The sequence below is a fragment of the Perissodus microlepis genome, chromosome 7, assembly GCF_051167445.1.
Source record: "Perissodus microlepis isolate ML-2025 ecotype Zambia chromosome 7, ASM5116744v1, whole genome shotgun sequence".
NCBI lineage: Eukaryota > Metazoa > Chordata > Actinopteri > Cichliformes > Cichlidae > Perissodus > Perissodus microlepis.
In genome coordinates, this window is record NC_140467.1 from 31598894 (window position 1) to 31612286 (window position 13393).

Consider the following 13393-nt stretch of genomic DNA (forward strand, 5'->3'; position numbering starts at 1 on the left):
AAAATGACATAATTTTTACAAACATTATTAACTTTAATATTAGATTAAACTAACTTGATTTTTAAGGAATTTTAAAGAATGTCAATTTCTAATTCACATCGATGTAACCACAGTAACGAGGTCTGCCCCTTTAAATGACAGTCTGTAAACAAACATGGCCGCGTTATAGTGGCTCAGAGCTCCACAAATCGAAAGAAAGAAGTTCACTTTTTGTCGGTACACTTTGGGACCGCACAACCATTCAAAGTGTTAAATATTGGGAGCTGAAACGAATAAATTTATCGGTGCGGCGTTTTTGGGCGATAATGAATTGTCGCAACAACCAACGTTTTACGGCAGTGGAGTTTCAGTTTGATTGGACGCTTTGTGCCGTAAACCGTGTCGGTTATAGAACACATGGGACGGAGCTGAGGTAGCGTGTACATCTGAAATGTGAGTTAACTGCTCGAAAAAAATCACGTTTACGTCGTTATGTTATAACAAAATGCTATTTTTATTTGCGCAATAGCAGTTGCTAACTTGCGTTATATATGTTATTAGCTAAGTAGCTTGGGTAAAAGCACCAGAAGCGCTTTATGGATCGAAAACACATTTCGACTGATGGAAAAGTGGTTCATTAATATTAAAATTTAAGCAGAGTTTCGTCATTAACAGCACGTGAAGAAAAAAAAGCTTGGTGTAGTTTCTTGTCTGTGGTTCTAGATTAACGCCTTAATTTACAAAGTGAGGAATCAAATAGTTGGCAGAGCCAGTAAGTGTATCACAGGGAAAGTTCCCATCTGAAAGTCTTCTAAAATCCACATGAATCTACTTCTGGTGTCCTAAATGTGAGACTTATAGAAGGTTTTGAAAAAAACTGTGTTCTTGTCTCAGAAGCTCGGCTTTCTGTTTATTTTTATTCTGAAGCTAAAAGCCCGGGTCAGTGTTTCTAAAGCCAAAATTGGACCACCCAGTTGCAATCACAGAACCAGTCTTCGTGATTCCAGTTCGTACAGTCTGTTAGTATCACCAGCTGTAGTGCTGCTTCTCCTGCAGATCACAGCAAAGTACACTGTACTTGCAGTAACTGATGGATAGAAAATCTCATCATCACTTTGCAGCACACAGTGAAGGATTGTGGTGCCTGCTAAGCCTCTTGTTGTATACAGCCTGAGTGTGACAGCATGAGCTCAGTAGTTTGATGAGTATGAAAGAGATATTGATCATATGCCACACTCTCCATAACCAACAAATTTCAACCCAGATAACTGCTTGTGGGAGATTGGCGTTCCATCCTTTCTTTCTTTCTTTTTTTTTTTTTACTTTGTCACCTGCGTGTATGTGACATGTGAAATCTTCCTACTCTTGTCTCACTTTCTCTCTCAGACAGACATTAGGATGGAAACTCAATCAAAAAAAACTTTTTCTCCTAAAAATGGGAAGAAGTTCATGCAGAAAGGAAAAGGAAAAGGTAAAGCATCTTTTACAACAACGCTTCCAAGCTTCATCACATCAAACCAGTTTTGTGATTGCGGTGTCTCATTTTGCCCAGATTCCACAGGGACCAAATTTGGTGGAAAACCGGGCAGCAAAAAGCCCTTCAAACAGTACAACAACGCAGAGAGGAAGAGCCGACCGGGGAAGGGCCGGGATAGCGGCAAGAAACAAACAAAGTTTTCTTTCTCTAAAGGAGGGAAGAGGAAACTGACAGATGCTAAAGATGAAGGAGGAGAGGGTGAAGGTGAGGAAATATCGGCTCTTTACAGACCAAATCTGACACTGTAAACATTGGAGTTGGTTGTATATCATGAGCTGAACATAATTAACACACATACATTCTGCACATATACAGCACATGTTATCAACGCACTGCTTGTTAGTTTTAGAGTAAAAATAAATAAATACATGAGACAGACTCTCTGTGCTACAGCGTGGACAGTCAGACTGCTGAAATGACGCATTCTGCTCTAAATCACTGATTCTGTGTTCAACTTCTCCTGAGAGCCTTTCTGTTAGAGGACGGTCTTCAAAAGCAAAAGTTGTATTTCCTCTTTTGTGTGAGATCAGGTCCTGGGGCTAAGAAGGTGAAGAAGGATGGGTTTAAACCAAATGAGAAGCTCACAAAGGAGGAGCTGAAGAAGAACAGGCAACAGAGAAAGAAGGACCTGAAGAGGAGTCGACAGGAAGCTGAGAGGAAGGACATGTATGAGATCATCAATCAGTCCAAACATATGTGGGGAGACCTCAGGAGGTACATGTCCACACACACTCACTCACAGGGTTGGAGACAAGGCCGTCGTTTGTGTTGCTGCGGTCGGTTCAGTATTGGATGTTTGTGTTAACAGGAAGAACTGCGAGAAAGACCTGAAGAAGAAACTGCTGAGAGAGCTTCGTGATCTGATCCATGGAAAAGTCAAACAGGTTCGTCTGTTTGTTAGAAACTGCACATTTGGATTTTCTTTATTTTTAAACCTGTTTAACTTTTCTTTAAAATGAACCCATCCTCAAATGACCATATTATGGACATTCACTCTTGTTGACATCATACAGAGCCAAGAGTGGGGAAAAAACCTCCTGAAACCTAAGCATTTGGCTCACAGGGATTACATGTACATACACTAGCCTAATCACATATGATGGAAAATAAGAACAAACAGGATAGGCTTCCAATAACATGTACCTTTTTAAAATGTAGTTCTCTTAGGATTGTTCATCATGTCTGCAATTGACTCAGAAAGTAAAGAGGCTTAAAAGTGGACACATGGATCATAAAACATCATAAAAACAGAGGAAAACAAGCAGTTTCTTGCATTTTGTTTTAATTTTATGGAATAATTTGGATTGTTATGTGACCGTGCTTTCCTTCCTCCAGATGGCGTTTGCTCATGACGCCGTGCGAGTGCTGCAGTGTTACATTCAGTTCAGCAACCACGAGCAGAGGCAGGAAGTGTTTGAGGAGCTCAAAGGTGAGCATCATAGTTTCATCTACTGTCTTTGGAAGTGTTACAGTCTGCGTGTGAGTTACCCCAAACTCTGAGCTTTTTCATCACCAGTTAATTCAGAGGTGACGTCTAGAGAATATCCCAAATACAGACAGAAAACTCAGAATGGGCTGTGGGCATTTAGCAGTTCTGGATTTTAATGTGACAGTGGATAGTTTTCCCTTTATTTTTTATTTTTTGTTTGTTTTAACTTTTTATTCTTGCACAGAAGAAGTTTTAGAAATGGCAACGAGGCTTTTAGCAAGAAAGGGAAATCACAAATTGACCACACATGGTGCTTTAACCAGCCAGAATCTGAGAAAACCCTGGCGTGCATGAGTAATGTACGTTCATTTTTATGCTGGCATAAAAATTCAGCACACAGTCCAAAGACATATTTAGCAGGGTTAGGTTAATTGCTGTTTCTAAATTGGCCATAGGTGTGAATGAGAGTATGAATGGTTGTCTGTCTTTCTCTGTTAGCCCTGTGACAGACTGGTGAGCTGTCCAGGGTGTACCCATGCCTCCGGGACAGGCTCCAGCCCTCCTGCAGCCCTGATAAGGATAAGCGGAAAAGGATGGATGAATGGGAAAAATGTCTTATATGTTTGAGTAAATGGGACTACAGACCAGCAAAACTGGTTAAAAATATTAGAATTCTAGTGAGGTTCCTTTGGACCTTTTCAACTCATGCAGGAACGGCCCTGATAACTTTGCTGGTGACGAATGATTTTTGGGTCCAGTGGGTTTTCCCTGCTACTTCCCTCCAGAAAATTTATATTTTTATCAAAACCAACAGAAATCTATCAGCGCCAAAGTCATATTTGTTGCTACTGAAACTAGCTTCTGCCGCTTTTTTCAAAACACCTCATCCATGGATTATGAACAGGCAGCACATTTTCCCTTTTACATCAAAATTCAATAAGTAAGATGTGAGTAGATATAAAAAGATCCAGTTATACGACTGTGTCCTTGTTTTCTTTTAACAGATAACATCCTGAGTTTGAGCAAGTCACAGTACGGCAGACATGTGGTGAAAAAGCTGCTGATGTACGGGTGAGTCAGCTTAGAGGGTTTTTTTCCCCTTTCTGCAGATGCCTCTTGTTTCTATTATTTTGTCCAACCAGTTTAAATGAATTCAGCTAAATATGACAGAATAAACTGCTCAGCAGCTACAATGAAGTTCTGCAGTAGATAAGTGTAATCTTAGGTGTATTTATTATTTATGTATTTACTTCCTCCACAGGAACAAAGAGCTGGTGGCAGCAGTGATTAACAGGTTTAAAGGTCACGTGCGACAGATGGTCCGGCACGCCGCTGCCTCGTCCATCATCGAGTATGCGTACAATGACAAAGCGGTGCTCGCACAGAGACTCATGCTCACAGATGAGCTGTACGGCAACACCTACACTGTCTGCAAGGTAAACACACACACACACACACAGAGGCTTAAAACTATTGTTTTGTATCAGCGCCACCAGAGGGCAGACAAACAGGCCGACCACTATTGTGATTATTATTTTTGAGAGGTGTGTTTATTTATTGGTGTTGTGCGTCTCTTTGTCCGTGTCCAGTCATACGAGTTCAACACCCTTGAGAAAGTCGTAAGGACGAACCCGGACAAGCTGAACAACATCATGGACGAGATGAAGCAGATTCTCACACCCATGGCTCAGAAGTAAGACCAGGAAAAGAATCACCTGCAAAGTTTGATTATGAAGTCCTTTACAAATGTTTTCTGACAGAGTGTGGTTACAGCTTTCAGTTTTTGTTATACTAATGAATAAAGCAATTCACATTAAGTTGAGGTAAAATGGCAAAAGATTCAATAAAAACATTGTTTAAAATGTTTTTCCTAAAGATGAGAACAAATCTGAGCTGATGTGGAAACTTTGATTTGGTTTGAGACGCATTTATGGTCAGAATTTAATTCCTTTAGATAAATTAGAACCTAAAAGAAAGTTAAAGTTATAAAATTTCATTACTGAACTTAAAAGTTACAAATAAAACCTTGAAGTCAATTCGTCCACACATATTTGAGGTTTTGTAAGTGAGTGAGAGAGATGTTACATGCTGTTTTAGACATTTGTACGCACACAAAGGTTTTTGAAAGTCAGAATTATCGAATTGGTGAGCTGAACTTACTCAGGTTTGGATGTACGCATTTGTAAAATAGCTTTAGGTCAGATTTGGTATTTCTGTTTTGTATTTGTGTGGATTTACACACGTACGTGTGAGTCCTCAAAAGTTACACACAAATCATTGTACACATTTGTTAAACTTAATTTATACTTGCAGATCATATTGTACGCACTGAGACAAATTTCTCTCCATATTTCGGATTCCTGTCCATCTTTGGATCCATATACCTATGCGAGAAGGTTTTCTCAAACATGAACTACATGAAGTCCAAACGGTGCTCTTTCCTGACTGATGCCACTGCAGTACTGCATTAATATTACAGCCCTGATATGGAGAAGCTCTGCAGCGATGTTCAGAAACAGAAATCACATTAAAAGAGCATTTAATATGCTGTTATTTTTCAATAAATATCTCTATATTTTTGACCCCTAGTTGATATAGTTTTATGTTCAGGGCTGGACCCCAGACACAGACACACGGCTCTGTTTCTCCCAGTATTCAGCCTGAGGGGCTAAAATGGCTCTTTGGTGCCCTGATTCAGACCTAAGTTACTGTCATTCTTTTCACTCAAAGTCTGCACGTTGTGCATATGGGTGGAAGGAGGTGGTGATTTTACGTGTTTGAATCATAGGCCCCAATTTTGAAAAATGAAGCACTGGTTTAGTTCTAGGGTGAAAGTGGCCTACATCAGTGGCCACTGTGGATTTTCTACCATTAGAGATTAAAGGTTAAAGGTTTAACCTCTTTTGAAATGCCACAAATATTCTGTCCAAACTTTTTAATCTTCAGACCAAAGCTCACAGAAGCTATCAGATGGATTTTAGATATGGTTAACTGAAATCGGCTGCAAAGCTGTCAAACAGGAAGTGAGGTTGTATGCCAGGATTGCTGTATGGGTCTAAAGTGGAAATGCCATTAACTGCAGTTGCTCCATTGAAATTCTGTTTATATTTTATTTTATCTGGATGTTTGTTAATCACTTGGACTGTTTTTTTGTATTTCAGGGAACAAGTGATCAAACACTCTCTAGTCCACAAAGTCTTCCTGGATTTCTTCCAGTGTGCTCCTGAGAAACAGAGAACGGTGAGCCTCTTTTTAAAGTTTCCATGTATTAAAGAACAGAAGCTGAATATCGCTGCTTCATTGGAACTAAAAAATGGAATAATAATTGTTTCTCCTTGCTCTGTGTTTGTTGCGATTCGAGCAGGAGATGATCGAGTCCATCAGACAGTCTGTCGTCTACATGGCCCACACTCACGACGGAGCCCGAGTGGCGATGAACTGCTTGTGGCACGGCACAGCCAAGGTGCGCACACGCTCAAATGCAACAACTGCACGTGCACATGCAAGAGTTCTGTTGTTACAGACAGTTGAGAAGCAGCCTTCACTCTTTTCTTTTTTCCTCCATGGGAGTCATTTAAAAAACTCTGCTCGAAAACAAAACTTTTGGGCTCAAAATACACGAAGAGAGAGCCTGATCGGATTTTGTTTGCGTAAAGTCTCTTGTACCCAGTTTAAAATCGGTGGCATAAATGACCTCAAGTCATCACCTGTGTTTATTTATCGGTTCATGAGGTTAGCAGGAGGACACACAAACCCAGGCTTTTACCTGTACTAGTAAGCCAGTACAGGTAAAAGGGTTGCAGGTCCATCCACTGTGACCCCTTGGGAAATAAAGGTTAGGCTGAAAGTTGTTTTTTTATTATTACCTACATTATCAGAATTGTTCCATGTACCACAAGCCCCAGGGTAAACTGATATTGTGGTGATCAAAGAGGTTTTCTTCTGCGGTGTAAAAGCAAAGCTGTCAGTTCAGTGGTGCATCTACACTCTTACCCTCAAGTTCTGGGTAGCAACCAAAAGATGAGTGGAAATGAGTTTCCTCTAGAAGATGCAAGATGGCCTGTTCTTCATTAGAATAGGGGTGAGCTCAGAGTAGAGCTGCTGCTTTATTCATTGAAAGAAGCTAGTTGAGGTGGTTCATGCATCTGATTAGGATTCCTGATGGACATCAAGTGGCAGAAGATGGATTATCATAATTATTTCCTAACATGCCAGCCGAACATTAAAGCTTCTTCAGTTCCCCATAATCTTTAGATTGGCACCATCCAAACTTCATATATATGTAACTGATGTTGATGACTGGCAGGAAATGGAAGCGTCTGCTTCACAAAGTCATTGTTTTATTTTTTGTTTCAGGACCGAAAAGTCATCATAAAAACTATGAAGACCTACATGGTGAAATTTGCCATGGTGAGTTCATTTAATCACGTGTTGATTGATTAAACCAAAACCTACATTTATATGTTAACAATTCATGCAAAGTGTCTGCAGGTCAATTAAAGTATGTTATAATCAGTTTGGATGTTTTAGTGTAGTGTAAAATAACTTCATGGTTGTATGTCTGCCAAAAAATAATCACTGTCTGTGTGTATTTCTGTACTTTGTATTCTCACCTCCACTTCTACCTCTCATTAGTCTTATTTTTCTTGTGGATTTCTGTCAGTGTTTCAGAAGTTTTGTGATGAAATTCTCTGTTCTTGATGTATCTTCTAAAACGTCTCAGACAACTTGTTATGTGCACAATTGTTCAAAACTAGAAAATAGCAGCTTATTATTAGATCTCTTTAAAGTCACATTGTTCAGAAATTAAAATTCCTCAGAGTGAGTAAGAGTGAGGACTGATATATGTATGTATCCACAGGGGGAGTTTGCTCACCTGGTTCTTTTGGCCATATTCGACTGTGTGGACGACACCAAGCTGGTCAAACAGGCCGTGCTCTCAGTAAGTCAAATGCAAAATACTTCATTGGTATGCAGACTCAAATGGTTTTGGAGCCCAGCAGGAATCTGCAAACTGACTAGAGAGTGTAGAGAAAAATGACTGTGAGTGGCCTGAGCCAAAGTGCAAATCTGTCTGAACAGGAACAGGGCAGACACACACTGCCACAGCAAAAGAAACCTTAGCTTCAGACTTGGATGGTTCCTGGACTCATATGCTCCTGACTGGGAGGGGAAAGAGTGCAAAGCATGACATGTTTAAGAAGTATCCCCATTAAAAACTCATTTGTGTCCCACCTTTCCAGGAGATCCTAGAATCTCTGGATGAGGTCGTAGGTAACAAGTACGGTAAAAAGGTCCTGGTGTACCTGCTGAGCCCCAGAGACCCGGCTCACCTGGTGCCGGAGATCATCAAGGTGTTGGAGCAGGGAGACGGAAACGCACACAGGTAACAGCAATATGGACGGTTTTGTTTAATCCAAGAAAGTAAAAATAAATAGTAATGCTGACATATAAAAGTCTGAGATGGAGTGAAGGTCACATGTTTCTGCTCTGTTCAGTAAAAAGGACACAGCAACTCGGAGGAAGGAGCTGCTGGAAGTTGTCTCCCCACTGCTGCTGGAGTACCTGTGTAACAACGCAGCTGCCATGGCGATGGACAAGGCGACCAGCGTCACCATCAGCGACATCTTGGCGTCGGCCTGTGGGGACCTGCGGCCTGCCATGACGGCTGTGGCTCAGCTGGCCAATCAGGAGTTGGTACCAGGAGGGATTAAAGGCGAGGTGTGTGACAGCAGTTAGAAACCGAGCACAAAAGTGTCAACATTTAAACAACAAATATGAATATGAAAGGATTTTTTTTACTTGGATATTCACTAAAAGAAGCTTTGATGGTGACTTTATGTTTGATGTGCTGTGCTCTTTGTGCCCTCTGTAGCTTCACATGGCAGAGCATCCAGCAGGACACCTGGTGCTGAAGTGGCTCATAGAGCAGGACGTCACGCTGGCAGAGGCCGGCAAGGAAGGTAAGGACACTCTGACACACACACAGTAAACTGGTTTTAATGAGAATGTTGTTGAATTCAGGGTCATTTCTGACAGTGTGCTGAGCATTTAAAAAACCTGTTTAAGTGGGTTTCTTAGATTAGCTTGAGTCATTTTCACACAAACTCCAGATATTTGCAGGGGAATCAGGCTGGGTTTAGATGTGTTCACAATGCTGGGAACACTGTGTTTTTTGACAAGCAGGCAGGACACATGATACCTGCTTGGAAGCAGCAGCTGTAAATAAATAAATAAAATTTTGTCAACAGCCTAGCTGCAGCATTTTGCACAACCTGTAGACGATCCAGAGAACCTTTGCTTAGACACATAAAGAAAGAGTTACAATAGTCCAAGCGTGAGGAAATAAATGCATGTATAGCAATCTCCAGTTCAGGGTGAGATAAAATAGGGCTTAACTTAGCCACATTTCTTAAATGATAAAAACAAGATCGAACCAGAGATTTCACATGCCCATCCAATGTGAGAGTCGAGTCAAAAGTTACACCTAAATTCCTGATAGAGGATTTGACATACACTGAAAGAGGACCAAGGGCTTTCACTGTCTTGGATAAAAATGTGTCAGGAGCGCATACGAGGACTTCAGTTTTCCCCTCGTTGAGTTGGAGGAAATTTGCAGCCATCCAATGTTTGATGGAATCTAAGCAGTCATTCAGAAGCTGAAGCTTAGATAAATCCTGGGGCTTAAAAGAGATGTACAACTGAATATCATCAGCATAACAGTGATAAGAAATGTCCTCAAAAGAGCCCATTATATGCTGGAGGGGGAGAAGATATATTAAGAACAATAAAGGCCCCAAGACCGAACCCTGAGGGACACCACAAGTAAGGGAGGTAGAGGATGACCTAAAATCGGAGACCACCACAGAAAAAGATCGGTGATGTAGATATGAGGAGAACCACTCCAAAGCAGTACCTGATACACCAACCCAATGTTTAAGCCTTTCAAGGAGGCTGCGGTGGTCAGCAGTGTCAAAAGCCAATGTTAGGTCCAACATAAGTAGGACTGCGCATTTTCCTGCATCATTACTCATCAAAATGTCACTTGAGACCCTAAGAAGGGCTGTTTCTGTGGAGTGAGCTCTGCGAAAGCCAGTCTGAGACTTATCGCAAATGCTATGTTTGTCCAGAGCTGCTATAAGTTGCTTAGCCACAACCTTTTCTAGAAGCTTAGCAATTAACAGTAATTTAGAGATAGGTCTGTAGCTGCTCCAAAGAGTGGGGTCTAGCTGAGGTTTTTTTAAAAGTGGGAGAATAGCAGCATTTTTAAGATAAACCGGAACTATACCAGACGCCAGTGAAGAGTTGATTAGAGTGAGCACAGATGGACCAATAACCTGGAAGACATTTTTGAATAATGATGCAGGAACAATGTCAAGTGGACAAGAGGATGTTTTCAATGAATTCGCTAGTTTTACCAGCTCAGGTAGTGAAACGGGAGAGAAAGTATCCAAAATGACGTGCCGAGATGGGGTTGAGATCGACATAACAGGTGCTGAATGAGAAAAATTCATTCTTACGTTCTTCATCTTTGCAAGCAGAAAAGAAAGAAAACTGTCACAGTCGTCCTCATTAGATGAAATAGGGGCTGCAGGAAGAGCAGGAGTAACAATGTCAGTAATTGTGTTGAATAGCACCTTAGGATTACCTCTGCTCTTTGTAACCAGAGTGTGAGAAATAGGCAGCCCTCGCATCTCTGATAGCGTTATTAAAAGAAGCTAAAAGGTCCTTTAGGTAGAGGAGATGAACATTTAGATGGGTTTTCCTCCACCTGCGCTCCGCTTTACGACAATCACGTTTTAGACCGCAAATACTGTCATTTAGCCAAGGAGGAGATTTGCAAGCAGAAACTCTCGTTTTAACCGGACAAATTTCATCTAAAATAGAAAGGCAATAATTATTCAAAAGATTGGTTGAATAATCAACATCATTATGAGGAGATGGTAGGTTAAAAGCATCTGCAAATTTCTCAGCTGTGGAGGAGTCTAAGATACGAGAGCTAAGTATCCGTTGAACAGGGGACAAAAGCTCATTAAAAGACATGTTAAAAACAATAACATGGTGATCACAAATAAAAATGTCCTCAGAGCAAATAAAATCAATAGTTATACCCAAAGTAAAAACAAGGTCCAGTGTCCAGCTGTCACACTTCTAGCATACCGCCAGGTTAAAGACCAGCTAATGCCTGATTCAACTGAGCTGGACATTGTGTTCTCATTGGCAACTCTCTAGAGCAATGTCTCCAAATGTTAATAGCCACATGTGTGAAAACAGCTTAGTGCCTGTCCCCTCTAACCCGATTGAGGATTTAGTCAGTTATAGCTATGGATCAAAAGAGAGAAGTGAACTTTTTAAAAACATGAGTACGCTAGAAGCAGACAGGTGGTATTCAGTGGACTAAAAGCCAAACACACAGCTTTGGAGTGTGTCTCTGCTGAGCTGAACAACAGAACCACAAACCACCAAAAACTGCAATACTCCTACATACCTGCAGGAAAATCACTTCACATCAGAGCTAGAAAGTGGAAACTATATATCTTCTTATCTCTTATCTCTGTATCTTGTTAATCTCTGCCTGTCTGTTTTACCCTCTCAGAGCGATTTGGGAGGATCCTCGTGGACACAGTAGGAACAAATAAGATGAAGAGCTGGGCCAAAGTCAACAGAGGAGCCATGGTGCTCTGCAGGTCGGTGAACAAACACATTTCTATCACTTCAAATGATGTTTCTTGAGGGTTGTATAACAACTGAAGTTCAGCTCAGATAGTCTTTTTATTAACTGGCTGGACAAAAACTCAAACCCCAGTCAGGGATGAAGGGTATCATAATGTCAAATGTCACATGACTCTTCTTTAGCACAAAACAACCTCTGAGTGCCGCCTACTTCTATCCTAGATATTATCAGATGATGATAAAACGGTGATTAAAAATCTATCAAGAGCATAAGAATCTAACAGTAAGAGCAGATAATTGATACTGATTTTAAAACATGGCACTTCCAGCTGATTTTAAACTGAAGATAACCATGTGTTTGTTCTAAGGACCAACAGGGGGCGACTCTGGTATCACAAAGAAACCGTTTGCCCTCTTTTTTTGTAAATTAAAGTTTTGGGGGGGGTTTTCTTTGCAGTTTGCTGAACAGCTGTGACAAGTCTGTGGCTGCGGAGGTGAAGGCGGCGCTGGAGTCCATCAGGTCGGAGCTTAGCAGCATCAGCAACAACAAAGGCGTGGAAATCCTGCTGGAGAATCTGAACAAGTAGACCTTTTTCTTCCAAACAAACTGCTGATGTTTAACCCATCGCTGCCTCTGTGGCACCAACACCTGCATGACTGAGTGATTGAAGCAGCAAATGGGAACATTTTTCAGGAAGTGGATACAACCTGACACACTGCTGTGTAATTACAGTGGATGGGAATTTGTTTGGAATCTGGGAAATTAGGAAAAGTGTTTGGAAAAATGGTCACCGCTACAAAAAAAAAGGGATTACAAACATGGAAGAACAGCTGGCAGTTCAAAAGTCAACGGACAACACACATAAATTCTCAGATAATCAGTTTCGAGTCCTTTACTGTCTTTGAAACTCAGCACTTCATCATTTACATTAAACAAATCTGGACAAAGTGATGGCTTTCATGGACAGAAGCTAAAATGTTTAGATACAGAGCTGATTAGTGAATGGGAAACAGCCTCTGTCTGTGATTGATGAGCTTAGCATGACTGAATGAATCATGACAAGATCTTCAAGAAATGAACAGAGGTCTCTTATACTTACTGTAATTATAAGAGAAAATCCTGCTTATTTTATGCTTGGGGTCTTCTCCAGTTGACTTGATTTTAAAATCTATGTTCAGGCCAACACTCTGCAGGTCATTAAAAGCACAGAAAAGGTTGGACAAGTAAAACCATGTGCATAACATGACAAAGCCCAAAGTTTTTTGGTAATTTGTGTGAACTAGGATTCATCTGATCAGCCTTCAGATTTGTTTTGTAAGATTTTATATGTTGTAAGCATCAGCTACAAAGTTACTGTGTTTGCAAAATAAAGACTATTGTGACAATTATCATAATATGAATTATGATTTTTTTTTTTTTTTTTTTAAATAAGAGATTTATTTATGTGATGCTGACACAGAACCCCAAAACCTGAGTGTGAGCAAGCAAGTAATCAACAAGCATTGTCAAAGTAGACTTTAAAATGTTGGTTTATTTCAGTGAGCGGAAGAACCTGTCACATTTCTGCCATAGATATTGTTCCAATGGTTGGTGCTCATGGTAAATGGACTGGTAATACCTGTAAGATAAATAATTTTGAACTCTGAATCATGCAAAGCCACTCCTGTAGAGCCTAAGAATAAAAATATGGAGGGGGAAATGAACATAATGGGTCCTCTTTGACAATGTCATGCATGTAATTTAACTACATCGCTTTTTTAAAATGTTGCTTTCC

At 40.6% G+C, this 13393-nt stretch overlaps 1 protein-coding gene across 2 annotated transcripts; it reads left to right on the plus strand.

Annotated features, from left to right (window-relative positions):
* The first annotated feature begins 179 nt into the window (after positions 1–179).
* On the plus strand, positions 180–13013 carry pum3 (pumilio RNA-binding family member 3). 2 transcript variants are annotated; one of them, XM_084934657.1, is made up of 18 exons: positions 180–432; positions 1370–1450; positions 1532–1720; positions 2047–2230; positions 2325–2400; positions 2852–2945; positions 3950–4016; positions 4207–4381; positions 4535–4638; positions 6107–6185; positions 6310–6408; positions 7302–7355; positions 7807–7887; positions 8189–8331; positions 8444–8666; positions 8821–8908; positions 11542–11632; positions 12076–13013. In XM_084934657.1, the coding sequence occupies exons 2-18, from the start codon at positions 1378–1380 to the stop codon at positions 12203–12205; spliced, it is 1950 nt and encodes a 649-aa protein (XP_084790783.1). In that variant the 5' UTR covers positions 180–432; positions 1370–1377; the 3' UTR covers positions 12206–13013. The 2 variants fall into 2 exon arrangements, with proteins under 2 accessions (XP_084790783.1, XP_084790782.1); XM_084934656.1 differs by having other exon boundaries at positions 181–432; positions 1366–1450.
* Positions 13014–13393: the final 380 nt, after the last annotated feature.